Raw genomic sequence first — 19,267 nt, forward strand, 5'->3', positions numbered from 1 at the left:
CCCCTTACGATGTTGTAAATTGTTAAAATGCTTAGATGACCATGAAGGAACGCCAAGCCCAGCACTGTTTAAAGTATCACATATTTTTAACTGGCTTCTTTGAATTACTGGGAAATTTTTCTCATAATTGGCTTCCTTCAGTGAATGGGACACAATTTGTTTTCTCAAAAGCCCGGATTGACATGCTTGCGGGGCTACCTCGGACAGGTCCCCGTTTTTGACATGGATCCGGGCCATGCTGTCCAGCCACGTCTTCCGGAGCTCGGGGGTGCTGGCGTAGGACTTGGCCAGGCTGTACTGGAGGTCCACCAGCATCTCGGGGTCGTTCTCATGCTCCTTCATCTGGGCCGTGGCCATCAGAACGGTGCGGATCCTTTTGGTCAGGTCCTTCACGTCCGAGGAGAAGGTGGTGTGCTGCAACAAGGGTGGAGGGGGACACGGGGCTTTCAGCTGCATTCTGTCCGTGTGCATATGTATCGGATGATGAGGCGGAGTTTTGGGGGTAAAACATAAAACGAGACCGGGCCACCCACCTTGATGAGCCTGTCACTGTTGGCACAGTTGTTGATGATAGACAAGGACTGCTGGAATCTGGTTCCCCCAATGCCAACAACGTCTGCTATCAGTTGGCTGACGGAAATAATGACCTTAGGGACACACAAACGTGAGCAAATCATTTCACCTTCAAGTGACGCCCCAGGCTCAGCTCCTGGCTTTGGTTAGGATGTGCACGGGGATGGGGCAACGGGGAAGGTGCGAACAAGGATCGCTCCAGTGTGGGAAACAATGTCTGAGTCATCTTCCCCCTTCCAAGAATTATTCTAGAAGGTGATTTTGCTACCCTTCCATCTCGGTTGCACATCAAAATGCTAATCAGGAGAGTGTAGAGGAATGAGAATCAGATAAGCCCACATCACTTGGATGGTTACTTACCTATCACTTTCTCTAATAAAAAGGAAGACCTTATTATTTACCTCTTTGGTTTTTGGCTTGAATTTATATGTACTAAATATTCAGTAAGTGGACTGTCTTTTGCATTTATTATTAAAACATGTACATATGAACTATGCAGTGGGGAAATCTGTCTTTTTGGGGGTCTATAAATAGCACCGCCTTGGGCTTCCCTGGTGGTGCAGTGGTTGAGAGTCCGCCTGCCGATGCAGGGGACACGGGTTCGTGCCCCGGTCCGGGAAGATCCCACATGCCGCGGAGCGGCTGCGCCCGTGAGCCATGGCCGCTGAGCCTGCGCGTCCGGAGCCTGTGCTCCGCAGCGGGTGGGGCCACAGCAGTGAGAAGCCCGCGTATCGCAAAAAAAAACCCCAAAAAACAAATAGCACTGCCTTTACCCAGTTACTCAGCTAAACCGTGGACCATGCCCCTCCCCCCATTCCCCCTTCCCATCCTTTACCTTCACCACACCCAGGTATAATCAATCACTAAGTACTGTCAACTCAATCTCCTCTCCCTTCTAACCTCACCATGCCTGACCCAGGACAGCATCCTCTCTGGCCTAAACTTAACCATGGTTTCCCCACGGTCTCCCGATCTAAGGCCTTGACTCCCTGATCCATTCTCAGCCTGGAGTCCTGAGGTATCCTCCTATAGGTTCTATAAATCTTTACTCAGTAGAATTTCGGTCAGTTGAACATTGATTCGACATTTAAATGTCAATTTACCAATAGAAACACATCCTGGGCCCAAATCTTACGATGTGGAGGATGAAATAAATAAAACCAGTAAATGTGACTTTTGAATTTTCCATCTAGAGGCCAGATCGTTCAATACTTACACCGAGGTAACCTGGTAGATGTGACACTCAAAATTTTCCTGCTAAAACATAATTCCACACAGCACACTTGACCTGGAAAGCTAAAGCACACGCACCTGCAGATGCGTCCGGACAAAGGACTTCTTGCCAGTGTAGTCGAAGTTGTTCCTCATCAGGAAGTACAGCAGCTGGGAGGCCTCAGTCCTGATGGAGCTCAGCTTGGAGTTGCAGCATTTCAGGACCTCATAGCACAGGGCTGCGCACATGTCCGCTCTCCGCTCATAGAACGTTGAGGGAAACTACATGGACATGAGGAAGCAAATGAACCCAGAGAGGTTAAGTGCCTCGTTCAGCTCCAGGTAGACACAGGAGAATGGGTGAGAATCAAGAATGACCTTCCCTGGTGAAACAACGTACCTTATAGATTAATGACCTTAAGGCAGTGAAGACATTTTTTAAAGCCGTTTCAGACTGATGTTTTTGAAGAAAACACAGGTAGACGTCAAAAACCTTTTTCATGAGGGGATTATGTCCGTGGTCAGCCAGGAGCTGGTTCTTAAAACACACAAGGACAGCTTGGTCAGTGAGACACGCCAGACACTGCTGATTGGTTTCATACAACTTTCAGCCTCAAAGGTTACATTTTTCAGGTGCTAAGACAACTTATAATTTAAACAAACTTCCCATGAATCCTCTAGGAAAGCACAGAAGTCTCTTGTAGTACAAACAAACTTATCAATAAATTCATGCTTTGGAGAATTTACTTTTTCTACTAAGGGAGAGACCAATTTAAAACTTCCCAGTAAACTGTACTACGGTTTAAAGGACCACTGTGCCTCAGTACTGATTGGGCTTCTATTTATTTACTTATTTTTACTATCACCAGCAACTAATACGGAGGTCATGTTTGCGACACCTTAATTCCAACAGAGAAGTGCCATTACAGGTGTCAGCTAATCAATGGGCTGGAAAAAAGCACTGAAGTGAGGGGTATGGAGCAGGTCCTCTAGCAGTAAGGGCTGGGTTTTCTCCCCCGCCACAGGCTCTCAGGCACTCTGTGAAGCCATGAATCACCAGGCAGTCTGGTAAGGGGGAAAACGCACAGGCTTTGGGTCAGGCACCATTTCTCACGTGCACAGATCTGCACAGGTAAATTAAGCCTGGCCATTCTCATCTGTGAAACAGCGACCCTAAAACTAAGCTTGCATAGTTACTGGGAAGACTTGAGGTCAAGTATATAGCTGATGCCCGCTCTGATCTAGCTCAGTTAAGTGGCAAGAGGGTCACCATTAATTACTGCTCCTCATTCTTCAAGGTTTTCTCCCACCAGCAGCAAATTCACACTGGTTTAACACCGTGAAAGCCTGGTTGGCTACAACTCCCAATGATTGCTGCACATGCACAGTGGACAGAGGTGTCTCCCAACTAAAGGCCAGCATGCAGCCACATGTGCTTGACACCGGAGAGCTGCATCTTCAAATACAGACAGGCCTGTCAGGACAAAGGTGTGTTTGGGAGAATGTGTGCATTTTGCACAAGTAGGCAAAAATGACTATCACTGAAAAAAAATGTCCAGAGGTCAGTACCTCAAACCAACCTTACAGTTTAGCCAAAGGAACAGAGACAGCTTATGTCCAAATAGTTCGGCTGCACAGCAAATTATGGCTGGAGTAACAGTTTCAAGATTTATCTCGTCTTATTGTTGGAGAAAAAGTTTTACTTAAGGAATAAGTTTTGTTTTTTTAGGTCCAGTAATTCACGGGTGTATTTACAGCTGGTAGGACACCTGGAATCCACAGTGATCTTTATATCATGAAACACTGAAGTACAGTATTGAATTCCATCATGTGAAAGAGAAGCAATTTAATGGAGCAGAAAATGTGACTTAATTAACTGAATATGATGTAATTCTCAACCATGAGCAGCTGTTCACCAACCGAAAAAAAAAAGAGGTTGTTTCCGGTGTTTGGGGAACTGCTTAGTGTTTACTGTTTCTGAGCAGTTCTTTTCCCAGGAGTCACAGTCCTTCCTAATTATGGCTGGATTAAGGCTTGCATGAATCTGGGTATGAGCTTTTATTTTCTCAGCCATCTTTGCTGGAGATATCCAGGAGAGACGGTTCATACAAAAATCGCTAAGACCTCTGGCCTTGCTGTCTGAATTGGCCTGTCTCCAAGTTGTTACCACTGGAGTTAAATTTTCCTTCCTTTCACTCTCTCTGGTCAAGGTTTTTGCTTCCCATTTTCAGGATTTAGTCTTCTTTGGGTTCTGATCACAAAACTTGCTTGAAGAATGGAATAAAAATGCATACAGGGCTTCCCTGGTGGCACAGTGGGTGAGAGTCCGCCTGCCGATGCAGGGGACACGGGTTCGTGCCCCAGTCCGGGAAGATCCCACATGCCGCGGAGCGGCTGGGCCCGTGAGCCATGGCCCCTGAGCTGCGCGTCCGGAGCCTGTGCTCCGCGAGGGGAGAGGCCACAACAGTGAGAGGCCCGCATACCAAAAAAAAAAAAAAAAAATGCATACAAAGATGTAAACAACCCCTCATTTAAAGGGGTAAGGGACCTTTCGTCCTGAACACACCCCAGTTTACCAGCTGCCTTCCTTATTTTCCAATCAATTTTCTTCTCTCTCTCTCTCTCTCTTTCTCATTAAAAACGCTGAACATTCAGAAAGGCTCAGAGCAGGGAAAAAAGCAAAACAAAAATCACCTTCACTTTTCCACTCATAAATAACCATGGATAACAATGGAGTATCTCATTTCTACCTCTGTCTCCCTATAGACTTTTACTGAGGATGGGAGAATTTCATTGATTAAAATGAAATTAAATGAGACGTTAGAATAATGGGAAAGGCATGACTTATTTCTAGCAATAAGGTGGAGAATAGGTTATAAATAATTCTCAGGAATTGCCTGATGTGGATTCAAGTTTGACTGTCGTTACCCGCCTCCTAAGGGAAATGGGGCTTTCAGAGAATGAACACACATTATCAGTAATTTCTAAAGAGCCAGGAACAGGAGAAAAATGAACTTAAACCTCAGGTGCCAAAATGAGATATCTGGAACCACGTTATTTAAGACAGCTACATCCTTCCTAGGGATATGGCTTGATTTTTATTTAGACACTGATTTATAGAATAACTTTAAAAATCTAGCTTCGAGTAGCACTCTCTCTGTCGCAGAGACTCACCAATCACCAGGATGACCTAAACCCCAGGCTCATGGTTGTGTAAACTGGACCCCAGGCTCCCTAGCTGACCCCCATCATCTACGTGCTCCCCACCCTGGTCGTTCACAGCAATCCTTCTCATCATGTACTTGCTGGTTCTCACCATGCACCTCAAATCAAGAGAAGGCACTACAGAGAATTACTTAAAATACATTTTCAGATTAAATTTATAAGTACATTAAAAATATCATCAACTATTTAAAGGCCAGATTTGGTTTAGGACTGTATTAATAGACATTTTAAAATAGCCAGAGAAGAACCAAGTTTTTCTGCATGTAATCACCTTGGTTTACAAAACACACCTCTCGTGTATTAAACAATATCTGTGAAAGTGCCCACACAGTACCAGCGTCTGGTAAGCGCTTGGTAATTTTCTCTTTTCTGTGTGAGAGATCATTCAGCTACCTTGATATTCACCCAGCTTAGCTCCTTCCCCCATTTCCTGACCTATCTCAGCCTCAATCTCCTTATCTGTAAAATGGGGGATAAGAAGATCTACTGGGCCAGGCTGTTGTGAGGACTGACGCTAAAGACACAGAAGGCACTCAATAAATGGCAGGAAGCTAATATAACAATAAATTGGGGTTCAGGGCTTAAATCTTTTCAAACATTTCCTCTCATTAAGAACGTGATTTCTTGATTGCCTTTGGCAACTTATTAGATGTGGTCAATTAAGAGGCTCACTAACGATGAGGCAACATTTGTGGAAGAAGATTTTTCTGCAAACAATTATGTCAGTTAACTCAATGTAATAATTTAATTTTCCCGATATGCTCCAATTGATGCCTCAGCTGAGTAAATACTTGCAAAGGAAGATCCAAGTGCTGCTGTGCCAGTGGCTCTTGGACCTGTGAACCTAGGCCAGGTAAGCCTACAGCTTGGCATGACATCCTTTAATGCCATAATATTTGCCCACCTTCCCATTTTTTAATGGGTCTGTGTGTGTGTATGCGCTGAGCTTTAAACATCAAAGATTTCTGCACACAGGCATATAGACTCTGATAGAGATCACCTCAGCTCTAAAACACAATCTTCCCTGTGCGTCTCAGGAATCAGACCCTTTACCATAGGATCAGGAAGGCGTGAGCCTAGGGAAAGCGCTTATTGCTAAACTAGAGTCAACATTTGAGCTCCTACTGTGTGTCAGACACAGGACAGATGTTTTTGGATACTTCATATCAATTCATTATACAGTAGGAATAATTGCCACGTTCTAAGTAAGGAAATCAGGGCTTAGAGATGTCAAGCAGACCCACCCAAAGCTTAACATCTGGCTAATGGTGGAGCTGGGGTCTGCAGCCCATGGTGTTTCTGTACACATGGCTGCTCCCAAGTGTCCTGGAGCCTGGTCTGTAGCAGCAGAGTGCTCGTCCATTCTAAGGGTCATCTCACTTTAAGCTACAACAGCCCTGGGAGGCAGATCCTATTTTTTCAATCTTACAAATGAGAAATCTTAGGTCTGGAGACATGAAGTGATTTTCCCAAAGACATTCACCCAACAAATTTACAATCAGCCTTCAATCAGAGACCATCAGATGTTGTCTCTCTCTTGAGTCAGAACCTATTTGGTGGCCAGACACTGGAGATCCAGGAACCTCGACAAATACTCTTCTTTAATATGAAGCAAGCAATTTAAAGGAGGTTGAGTATGAACTGCAGGCTGTGCAGTAAGGAAACTGCCACTATTCTCACAGTGCTGCCAGACCACACCTGTGCCACGTGGTGCCCTCACCTGCCCGTGGCGCCAGACCACACCTGCTGTGCAGCCCCGGGGTTTCCTGCTCATTTATATGCTGAGGCCCGGGAGAGAGTGGAAGCAAGTGTCCCAACTACTGGTTTGAACTTACGGGTGCACAGTTAGCACTGATATAGTCCAGGGCAAATGCTCACATTACAAATTTCACTGACTATTTACTTAAAAATCTCCAAGAGAAAACAGAAAGAGGTTCAAAACATGGTTCTAGTAGAGTAGTGGTTCTCAGGCCATACTGTCTGTGCACATATCACTCCCAGAGTTTGATTCAGTCAGCCAGGGCCCGAGAACCTGCATTTCTAACAAGCTTCAGGGCCTGCACCTGCTGCCAGCCTGGGGACCATGACTGAAGGTCACTAGAGTAAGGCTCCACGTAAGATGACACTGCTGTCCCCATACTCATCCTAAGGGTCTGTATGCCCTCAGCTCTCGACTGGGTTCCTAGTTATGACATTTCCTGGGGACGTGAGTAGCATGGCTGCTACGAACAAAGGTAAATTATAATAAAGCAACATGATATCAGGTAACTATTTTTACTCTAATAAAGAAATGTGCTTCATGAGAAGAGGAGATGAGTAAAGCACAGATTGACTTTGGGTATGTTTCCCAAATACCCTTGCAAGTAAACATACTGATTCCATATTCAGAGCATATTAACACTAATTCAGCTTCTCTGGAAATGGAAGTAGTTATTGAGTGAGAACGGGAAGGGTTAGGTTCCTAAAAACAAGAACGTGGCTGAAGAGACCATCTTTACCTACGTAAATGTTACTTGCTAAAACCTAAAAATAAGACCAAGATCACTTTTTACTCTCTATACTTGAAATGTTTCTATCATTTAATTTAGTAACAGATCTAAAAAAAATTGAAAAGGTGAATGTTTTTAGGTATTGCTCCTCTACGTATAAACATCTAATTTTAATTGCTACCACATGTGGATATGTTTAAAGATAGTAGAGGCAGAAATGCCCAATTAGGTTCCTGTATTTATCATTCTCGAGGGCTCAGCACAGCCACCTTCCCCGGTAAACGCTTTCATCTGGCCAAGCGTCAACCGCCTCCTGGGACTGTGTCCACCTTTTGCAAGCAGGTGGCACACTCTGACCAGTTAAGCTGTATTATATTTCAGGGAATTCAAGTCATTAACAGTGGAACGGTTTCATTAAGGGAGTTTAAGGATTAATGGTTTCCTTACAGGGGCAAAAACAGTTGCTGCAGTAAAAATACAACATAGGAAGTTCTTGCTGATTCAGTTAAATAAACAGAATGAATTTAAAAGGTGAGGCTCTGACCATGAACAGCTGTTCAATACAAACCTTAAATGCCAGTGTAAATAGAGAGAGGGTGTCCAGAGCTGTCAGGCACACCTCAGTAGCAATATTGGCTTCAAGTAACGACTGGTGGAGAACATCTGCGTCCGAGTGGCCATAGCCTGCATGAATCATAACACAAGGTTACTGCCGGCGGCTGAAGAAGAAAGGCTGGCTGACGGTATAGTCACAGTCAACTTTTGATTATTTCCAGAAGGCTTCCTTCAGGGCCTTATCTCCCTGTTTGCCTTTTTTTTTTGGTGGCGGGGTGGGTAAAAGGAGGTATTAAAAATGTTTCCATTCAATTATGACTTTTTCAGCTCTGGGAGGGAAGTAATAGCAGTAAACATTTATTGTGCACTTGCTATGTGCCAGCCATAATTCTATGAACTTTACATGTATCACCTTATTTAATCCCTCAATAGCCCTATGAAGTGTGTACATTATTAAACCCTTTTTGCAGATAAGGAAATGGAGGCCCACAAAGGCTAAACAACTTGTCTTAAGTCACACAGTTGGTAAACAGGGGAGCTAGGACTGGTACATGGACCAGAGTCACTCAATTGCGCCACTTGACTGAGCTGTTAAGATGGTGTGATAGTGAAGGAGGCTGAGATCTCTGAAGCTCCCCACACAGACAGAGGCTACAGCACAGCACAGGGAAAGAAAATGAGCTGAGGGGCAGGCTGCTGGTCAATGAATCAAGCTCGTCCCCTTACTAGCTGTGTGACCCTGGGCAAGTTACTTGACCTCTTTATACCTCAGTTTCCTCATCTGTAGAATGGGGATAATAACAGTATCTACCTCAAAGGGTTGCGGTGAGCATTAAATTCATTAATTGCTGTGAAGCTCTTGGAATAGTGCCTGGCACACAGTGAACGCTATGTAAGTCTCAAGTCAATAAAGTAAGGATCTGTTTTATCAGTTGGAATCATGAATGATAACCAAGAGTTGACTGCACTGCTAACAGTATTCTACTTGCTTTAATAAAAAAGCACAAAAGCCACTATGACTGAAAGAAATGTTTAAGAAAAGGAGAGGACTTGAGAATCATAATTTAAATACAAACTGATATCTTCTGTATGTGGCTGTAAAATCAATTTAGTATTGATATAAATGTAGTTTGACACACAATTTGAGATTAAATTATGAAATGGTATGCATTAGCAGAAATATATACAAGGGATGCAAAGGTGTTTCAGTACTGATCTAGATTACAAAGAAAGATGGCAATATAATAAAACATCAGGTAATGTCTTTCTCCAAGGAGCAAAACAAATCAACACTTACTATGTAGGTAATTTTCTTAATACTCCAGAGAGGAGGACATTTTGTACATAGATCAGGAAAATGAAGTACAGAAAGCCTAGAGAATTTTCTTGAGGCCAGTAATGGGATAAAACCAGAAACTACACTCCCAATTCCTTATCCAGGTTACTGTACCATAATTCCTATTATTAAGATAAAATAAAGTAACTAGCATGATGTTATTCTGACTTTAATAAATGTCAGAGATAGAGAATGATTTTTGAAAGACTACAAAAAGCTTTTCTAAAGCTACCGAGTTGCTTTTTAAAGTATGATTAAAAAAAAAAACTATTATGTGCTTTCATCCAACTTTGCTTTGCTTTTATAATGGTGGTTTTGAGTGGCCTGCATTATTTTCACAGTGTGATAGAGTCATCGTGTCCCTAGTAAGGCTATGGAACACGTTTGGCACCGTGCTAGTTCTGTTTCTTTATATTCCTGGTTTGCTTTTAGGGTTTTTTTTGGTAAGAAATCTAGCAGAAAGGAAGACAGACATTTTCTGGTACTAATATTCACTGAACTGCCTTTGTAAGCCAAGGTTATTTCCTCATTTGGTAAGGTTTGTTTGGTGAGATAGCCAACAGAAGAGGAAAACAAACTAATGATTATCGTTACAGTGATCACAAACCAGGGCAAGAGAGGACCAAAAAAAAAAAAAAAAACCGAAACAAAAAACAAAAACAAACAAAAAAACCACCACCTTTTATCAGACCAACCAAAATTATCACACAGGTCAAAAGGACCCTATACTGAGGGCTGCCATTTATCCCAAATGAAGTTTTATAATCTGGGTTAAACTGTAACAAGGCACTTGCTTTGGTGATTAACTGTATTCTCTGCACAGAACTATCCTTTTCTCTTTCTAGATAACCTATTGGATAAGTGTATCCAAGTGTGATTATTATAGATGAGATGGTCTACACACTGAAGAACTCCAACAGAGTTTACTTATACCTGGCTGAATGTCTAGAACAATTCAAGAATTGCAATTTGTCAATGTGCTATTTTTTAAACATATATAATCAATGGGCCATGCTAATTAATGACAAAATTTCTCTAAGCTACATTACACTATCTAATCTCCTTTAGAATAAGAGTCAATTCATACAGAAATCTGTCTGCCTGTGTCTGAATCATATAAGAATAAAAGAAACAGTCCTTTTAGCCACAATTGGTTATAATTTGCTTTTCCTTAAACGTTTCGTCTCAAAAATCAGCAGGTTCCTGAACCAGTGTTACTTAAACATCCCTAAAAATAAGTGGCAGCATGGGACGTTGTGTGAGTGACAGAGACTGACTGGACAATCTGCCAAAGGATACCCCCGTGGGGACAGTCTGTCTCAAGACCTGGAACAAAGCTGGGCATGAGGGAAGACTCTAACCAATGGTCACCTTGTTACTGGCTAACACAGGAAAATGAAACTGAGCTGGCAAACCCAAGAAGCGGTCTTAAGAGACACAGTAATTTCTCAGAGCATCAGTCAGCAACTTTTTAAAGCTGACTAAGCAGATTCTGACCAAGGCCAGTAAGAAGTACTGTTAACCCTACTGACTTCCACTAGGGGGTAGTGGTGCCTTGGGGCACAGGCACTGACGTGGTCACTGAGGCAGGTCAGGGAGGGAAGGACTTCCCTGATGCGCCATCTCCAGCAGGCACCTCAGGGGGTGCTTTAGAGACCTTAGGATCCACTGCTCACATGTACACAATTTTCATTCTGCTGTTACTCAGATAAGTGATTTATTCTCAAATCCCCAAACCTTGCAAATACTCAAAGGACGAGGATGAGATTTTTTTCCCTCTAATGTCATCTGCTATGGTTAGACTTACCTAACTTTACTCTGTTTTATGAAGTCCTGTTTCCTGAAAAGCTCGGTTTAGTAATGCTGAGGACATCTGTAAACTACCCCTCCCTCCCCAGTGCCACATCAGAGGTGATGTGGTCAGAAAGGCAGCAGCCTGATCCACTGCCACTCGCCTTTTCCAAAAGTCAGAGGACATTTGGGCTAGAAGAATAAGTCAGATACATATTCTCACAGGAGGTACTTCCTTCTTGAAAGCTGCCTTCACTCTTTATGAAACCAGAATTCTTGTTTTTATTTTTAGTTTTTTTCTCTGGCCCATAATATGAATCCAGAAAAACAATACATTTTATGAAAAAAATATAAATATTGAACAGCTAGGGATCTTCTTGCTAAAAGAAATCCCCAAATGTAGAAGACCGAGCCTCCTTAGATACATTAACTCACGGTCTACGGCTTTTACTAACTGCACGTATTTATGCAAAGTATCAGATGGATCCACCACTACACAATCTATTATTGATCTCCATCTCATTTTTATTGCTAAAAAGTTTTTCCCCACAGATGGGCAAGAAGTGGAGAACAGAATAAGGAATGACATTCCAAGGCAAAACATCATGTGATTTGCTGTCTGCCCTCTGATTAACCACCAAAGAAACAAATAGGTTCAAAATGATTTGTGAAACTAGTCTATAATCTCAGAGTTTATACTTGAGGAAATGGTTATACTACCTGCTTTCTAGTCTCAGATTACCTTGCATAAGTGATTGTCACTTAGACAATCAGATACTTAGCTGTATCTGAAAATGGTATGGGATACAGACCCCATACTGTGACAACACTTGGTTTAAGCATATCATACCTTTTAATTTAAAGTCCTCTTTAAGGATACTAAAAATATAAAGAATGACCGACTTTAAATGGGCATTGTGTCAGGTTTTCTCAACTCTGAAACCCTATCAATGGCAAGAAGCACCAATCGATGACAGGCTACCATGTTAGATGTAATATTCAGGATGTATCTGTAAGGTAAGATCTGCTAAATCTGTAAAATATATCCTGACTTCAGAAATGCTAGCAAAGGGGCAAAAATCTATCTCCAAATCAAGAAAATGTGGCTTTATAGACATTTTATTTACTATCTTGAGTACAGACATTTAAAGCATCCAAGCCCATTTCACCTATTTTAAAAGATATATCACCCATGCTTAAGAACTTCTGAGAAATATTGATTTTACTTCAGAGACTATATGCCTCCCCTGCATTTTTTATATTGATTCAATATTATCTAAAATAAAGGAATTTAATTATCATCTATATTCAGTTTCTTACTTGAGATTCATAGATATCAAAGAATATCAGAATTAGATGGGGTCTGAACAAGCCATCTCGTCTAACTCCTCATATGATGCTTAAATCACCTGGACAGTATCCCCAATGGGTCCTCATCAAGTCTCTGTTTTCACATCTCCAGCTGCCAGTACCTATACTAGCTAATAGGTAGTCCAGTTAGAAAATGCTTCCCCATATTCACCTGAGATCTAATTCTCTGCAACTTAATCCAGTGATCTTAACTTGTCTCTTATACTGAATTATATGAAATACAGGTTTTCTTCAAGGGTTTCTACCTCTCGGCTGGCTTCTCTCCCATCACACCAATGGGAAATACGGATTATCATGCAAGTGAATTTAACATATTCCTAGAACAATACATAACATTAAAGTAAATACAAACTGTTATTTTATATTTTTTTGCAAATGAGTCACTTATTTGCAAACACGTTTCACTTAGCTTTCCCCTCATCGCTCAGTTTATATAAAATATACAAAGTATACTCCGAGCGCCCATCACTCTCAATTTGTCCTCTGGCACAAGTCTTTTCTACTGATACACAATGAGTACATGTTGCAGTAAACAGGTCAATGCCTTCATGTTGTAAACATTTACTTTTTATAAGCCTGGGCAATGACCCAAACAACAAACTCCTACCCTTTGAGTGTTTTTAAAATAGTTAAGACCACTGGCCACAGTGAAATTTTCATTATTTCCTATAAAAATCCAAGAGTAAGGGTAAGTGCCCGCTAGCGTTACACGTGTGCTGCGTGTGGTGTCTTTTCCCGTGTCCTACTGTTAATAGGCGACGGAGACAGTGCGGCTTGGCCTGCATCGGCTTAAGTTCCTCGCAGTCCTCTGCTGCCCCCTGCTGGTCACGCTAAGATCTGACAAAGCCTTTCCTACTCAGAGAAAGGAAATGAAAAATGCAGGTGTATAGGGGACTCTTCCTATTTTCATTCTTTTCCAAAATAAATTCATTTTAGACTCTGGCATCCCAGCAAGTCTCTCACATATTGGATCTCTGTCATACTGGTTGGCCCAATAGAAGGTACTGTATTCGTTAAATAGGAATTTTCTTAAAGAGACATACGTGGCTACAAATTCCCCATACAGTATCTAGGTGAAGATGTAAAAACTCATGTATGTATGAGTTCACACACATACACATGAATACATACAGTATACACTCCCTTCTCTATGGCTTTTGGCCGAGATGATGATTTGGAACTCAAAAAGCTAATGGTGGTAGAGGCTGAAGCCTCCCAAATACAGAATCACAATTAGAGATGTAAGTGAAGACTGAGTTCAGGGTGGAGATGCAAGGACTATGGGACACCAGAAGCTATTCGGGGAAAGCAGGAATTGTGGGCACACATTAAAAGGCTAAAATAATCAGCTACACAGTCTTGACTGGGAAGGCAAAAGGAGAAACTTTGATCGAGAATGGTGTCACTGAAAACGGACTAAAGAAAAACTTCGGGTTGAAATAGGAGAGGGGCAGGAAGGACAAGGTTCTCTGTGGGTAGCAGGAAGAGAGAATGGAAATCAACCATGTTAACAATAGGGTTTTTGGCAGTAGAACACAGCCAGCTGTCTCTCTCCTCCAATTCAAACCACCACCGTGAAATCCATTTGCAGAGGGAGGGGTTGCTGCATGTCTTGGTGGATTAAGGTTATTTATTCATGTGTTGATCATTCAGTTTATTTTTGTTTGTTTTCTATGTTTCCTACATGATTATCTTTGGAGGTGGGGTCTTGGTCTGCTTATGATTTTTTTTTTTACAGTGCTTTAAAGTTTCAGCATTTATTTCAACTGATAGTGAGGTACTGATAGTCCCTGTATTATAAATTATCTGGGCAAAGGCAATGTAGCAAGTCTTGCAAAAAGTGGGAATTTGATTTCTCTTTGCTAACTGAGAAATGAAAACTAAAAATAATGAAACTCCTTGTTTTGTCTGTTTAAACCCTTTGTCTGCAGAGCTAAAATAGCCCTAACAGACAAGATGTTGAAAAGTCAAGTTCTGTAGCCTTAGACGTGTCACTAACGCACATTCCACAGCTAAGTATAGAACCCAGAACTAGCATTTGAAGCCTACCAATTCAGTGTGTGGCAGACTGACATAATATTGATTTAAATTAAGCCTTGAATTTTATAAAGAGAGACTGTACCCACTACATTTAACTTTCTTGGGGGTGGAAGAGTGGGAAGGTGCCATATTTTGATTCCTCAGCATTTTTACTTTGAACTATTCTCAATTTAAGGTGTCAGGAATATATTGTCTACACTCTTAGCCTGTACTAAGAAAAAGGTATGGAAATCACAGTGAATGGAATGAATTCTTATGATTAGAAATGATGAGAAGATATTACTAACCATGAATTAAAGACATTGCTTGCAATGAGTACAAATAATTGTCTAGATAGAACAGTAACTAGCTATGTCATGCTTGGAGCAAAGATGGGACAATTTAGAGAACACACCACTGACAGAAATGATGACATTAGTTTATAAAGTGCTACATGGTTGATATCTTTTAGGTTTTCTGCTTCAAGAAACCCTTAAGAAGACTAAACACTTAGATTTCTAGAAACAGCACATGATGCTACGCCCCCTCTGGCAATTGATAAAATTAAATTAAAGATATGCTCCCATGTTTTGGCAAAGTCTCTACTGTGAAGTTAGGAAGCCCCAAAGTTAGGAAGGCGAGATGAACAAGAAGTCTCGGTTTGCAAGTGAAGCGGCCTCATAAGCAGACTTCAACCTGATTAAATCTTACCATTGTCTACAGAAATTCCAAGCACACTTGATATCTTTCTCACACTGAAAACACAGAAAAAGTCACTTTGTTATTGGCTTTTCCACACCCTCACACATTGATTCACGGGCTTTACGGTTTCACAGCAGTTTAACGATTAACATACATTCAGGGCTAGAATGTCAGAATGTGGACGCTTGATCAATTACACGCATGGGGTCAGGAACTTGCCCCAGATGTTCTTGGGAGTCACACGGGGAAAACTGATGATAAGTTGGCCACTGGCAACAAATCAAAATACTAAATTAAAAATATCAGAGAATGTCTGGCTATCAGGCCAGATTTTGTTTTAAAAACACCAAGCAGATGGCGTGGGGCAAAGGGTCTAGGCTTTCAGGTCTAGTGCTGTAGTTGACCGCGTCCCACATTATGTCATTCTCCTCCGAGGAAGGGAACTGCGCCACGAGCTCTTCATCCTACTGCTCTGAGCTGGAAGAAAAGTCGATTTGGTGATGTGGTGTGGTGTGGCCAGGGGCTCTCCCCTCTGAACTGTCACATGGGATGGCTGGCTGTTACGATGGTGTGTCATGGGACTTACTGTGGTTAAAAGTGAGAGAGTTATCCAGGCTGCCCAGCTGCTGCAATCTGGCATGCATCATTCCTGTTCTGTTACGGGAAACAGGCAATGTCTGAGATTTTCGATCATGAACTATGGGTCCCAACCCCTCCTGGTTCCTGCAACATGAGTGAAATGGGATAGAAGCAAAAGTTAGATTTGTTACACTGCAGCAAGATGGGGAGCATTAGTTAGTGAGGCCAGGACACAGCACGAAGGAGACTGGCCACGCACAGACTAAGCACAGAGGAGCCTGTTTGGGGCCAGAGGAGCCAAAGACACACACAGGCAGCAGCACTTGGCAGAGTTCACAGCAAAGCATCTGAAGACGAAGGAGCAAAAACCAGGCCAAAGCAGAGACCTTTTCGGCTTTGGAAAGTCATTTAGAGATGCTACTTTTTAAAAAGGTGAGCATCAGTCCAATGTGGTGCTAATGACCAGCATTTGGACAACAGCCAAAACACCACGAATCTTTTTGGATTATATATGTTATTAAACAGCAAAAAAAAATTTTTTTAGTTAAAATAATACATGGGAAGAAACAGAGAACAAACATGCAATGGGAAGGATTATATGAGGCGGTTTAACACCTTTATTCTTACCCAGGAAAGGAGGAGAAGAGCCACAACCTTTGTTAGACTTGTCAGCAGTCAAGTGAAGAAAATAGAAAAGTGATCTGGATTAGCAATCAAACAGCTAACTTCCTACTGTGTACCATCACCAGAGCAGATGAAAAATGAGACCAGCGCTGGAATGACACCTGTCCCCCGTCCCGTAGCCAACCGTCTCCCTCACTGTGTTATTGTGTGGAGTAGAACAGGACATGCATGGAATATCATCGGGCAACATGCTGCTGGGTGATTTCAAAGTGACACAATGAGAAGGCGCAGTGTTCACAGAACTGGACCACCACGGAGGGCAAACACTGACAACGTTTAAATCATCACTCAGGATCTCTTCCATGTGCAGCAGAGACCATGGCAATTTTCTATAAAACAGGGCACGTCTTTCCACTGTGCACATTATGAAGTAACACCATCCTCCACCCCGCCTATCTATGCCCATTTATTTTTAAGACAGTCCAAGGAAGCATACTTTTACATGCAAATATATACAGGGTGCTTAAGAAGTCAGAAGATTTTTCTTTAAAAAAATTAAATTTAGAGACATAGAAAAAATAAGTTAACTGCTTCACAAAATCCAATTCCAAAATAGTCTGTTGGGGCAGAAATCTTCAGCTTTTCACATTCACCGTGTTCAGCTCTGAGGCTTTTTATTCTATTTGCACAACATTTTCCAAATGCCATCTTGTGAGGTGGGTGACACCACGAGAGGGTGTGAAGCTCCCCCAGCACAGTGTCTTTCTGTTCCAAATATACTGTTTGCCCATCTTCATGGGACAAAGTCAAAAAGAATGAAGTTATTGTATAAGGACACATTGTATATATTTGCATTTAGTACCCAAAAAACTCAAATGCAAAAATTACTGTTACGATAAAAAATAAGAGTTAAGATTAGAGAACGTTAAGTGCCACCACATTTCAATTAAAAATAGAAAGTATTAATAGGAAGAAGGCATAATATAGTCTCTCTAAATTTGCTTTTTAAAATAGAACATACTTTTATTTGACATAAACAGAATTCTGAAACTTTCTCAAATATCTCAAGAAAAAAACAATGTTACCATAAAGAGCGAAATCTTGACACTCAAATAGAAAGTCTATTAAAAATCTATTTCCTATTTCATTGTCGTAAAGCAGAATTATAGATAAGAGAAAAACCTCAATGACAACTAAATTTTAAAGTTTTTCTTAAAACATAAATATGTTTACTTATAATTACATTTTAGCAACAATAACAATAGAAAAATAGGATGCTTAGACCAAGACCCCATGAATACATTATCACAGGATACACAGCAAGGGAAGAAAACAAATACAGGTACACTGAATGGCAACAGGGAAGGAGTAAGAACTCGCTAACGACAAGAGGCAGTCCGAGGAAAGCCTCCAGAGAAGGAGCTGCGTGGCTGCCCATCAGCAGTGAGTGTCCAGCTCTCCTCAAACTCAGCGCGGAAGCGAGAGGATGGCTGCGACAGGGCAGTGAGGGTCTATGATACTCAACAGAGAGTTCTGGTCAGATAGCAACAGAGGGCACAGACAGCTTATTCAGAAAAAGAGGAGAAAAGGCTCAATTTTAGAGATGGTTTTTGTGGCAGTCCAAACAAATTTGAGATGGACTGAAAACATTCTTTCATTAAGGAGGAAAGTGGTCAGATGAGAAATTACTCTCTTTGTAAGTTGGGAGGTGGAATGGTAAAAAAAAGGACCTTTGAAAGCGAAAAAGGGAAAGAGAGATCATTGAGGAAGGAAAAAAAGAAAGAGAGGGAAGACACAGCCAGAGGAACTGGGAGAAGAGAAAGAGGAGACAGAAGGAACAGAGCACGAGGGAGGATTTGGAAGGAAGTGGAGAAGTGCAGCAACAGGCCACGGAGGAAAATCTTTCCAGGAGGTATGCCTGAGACAGAACAAGACAGAAGGAACGTAGGAACATAGGCGAAAGATGCCACCAGATTTCATGGCAGCAATCCAAAGATCTGCCACTGTCTTCATGGCGGTTTATGAGAATTACAACCGCCAATCCCCACAGACGACAGTTCCCACACTTCTGGATCCAAGCAACACAGAGAATGACACAACACTTCAAACTAAAACTCCCACAGTACCTGGCGATGTATCGCTTCCCCATGTACTGGAACTGGTGCAAGCAGACTCTGCGGAGAGAATGAAAGATTATTAGGGAGCGATAAAGTCATTGGAGATAAAATTATTTTTGACACATGGCTTTGTTTAAACCCATTTACAGTAACATGTTCAATAAGCTCTTACATCTACCACTAGCCCCTTACTTCTGGTTTTCAGAAATTCTCTGGAAGGTCCCTCTAAACCCAGAGAAAATGATCAAACGCAAGGGAGGCCGCATATTGTGCTGCCATCAGTGCCATGGTGGCTGGTTTGAGCAACACAGAAGAAAGGCCCAGGACCGGCAGGATTGACTGTTGACTCTGGGTGTGGATATTTACTCCACATCTGCCTTAGAAGGCATGGTGGAAACCATATGCACTGTTCCAAGTTGCTTATACCGTTCTCATTCAGCCTATGTAAGGAGCTTTCTTTTTTCATTCAAGTAAATGGACTGGTTCCTTACAGACATCAAGTATGTATTTTTTTGTTTTATTTTACTATATTTTATTTACAACATTGATTTTTTTAAAAAAAAATCATATATTTAATAAGAGTCAGTTAAAACAACGTCTAGTAAGTTCTTCTGAACTTACTAGAATCTTGTCTCACATGTGACAACTCCCACCTTTAACTCAGCAGAGGAGGT

At 41.7% G+C, this 19,267-nt stretch overlaps 1 protein-coding gene across 26 annotated transcripts in view; it reads right to left on the reverse strand.

The window, feature by feature from the left end:
* DOCK9 (dedicator of cytokinesis 9) overlaps nt 1–19,267 on the reverse strand; it is a 282,879-nt gene that overhangs the window by 34,264 nt on the left and 229,348 nt on the right. For 16 of the 26 annotated variants that reach the window (XR_009536799.1, XR_009536798.1, XM_060129280.1 and 13 more), the window contains 7 exons: nt 18,603–18,650; nt 15,860–15,996; nt 8,068–8,183; nt 2,186–2,323; nt 1,885–2,067; nt 534–647; nt 199–414 (listed from right to left, as the gene is read on the reverse strand). Coding sequence is in view for 23 of the 26 variants with exons in the window: in XM_060129280.1 (XP_059985263.1) it covers nt 199–414; nt 534–647; nt 1,885–2,067; nt 2,186–2,323; nt 8,068–8,183; nt 15,860–15,996; nt 18,603–18,650 (952 nt within the window). In the remaining 3 variants the exon portion in view is untranslated. Of the gene's footprint in view, nt 1–198; nt 415–533; nt 648–1,884; nt 2,068–2,185; nt 2,324–8,067; nt 8,184–15,282; nt 15,327–15,859; nt 15,997–18,602; nt 18,651–19,267 lie in introns of those variants that run through there. The other 10 variants (XM_060129288.1, XM_060129286.1, XM_060129279.1 and 7 more) reach the window with 4 other exon arrangements.

This window comes from Lagenorhynchus albirostris, chromosome 18 (genome assembly GCF_949774975.1).
Source record: "Lagenorhynchus albirostris chromosome 18, mLagAlb1.1, whole genome shotgun sequence".
Classification (NCBI taxonomy): Eukaryota; Metazoa; Chordata; class Mammalia; order Artiodactyla; family Delphinidae; genus Lagenorhynchus; species Lagenorhynchus albirostris.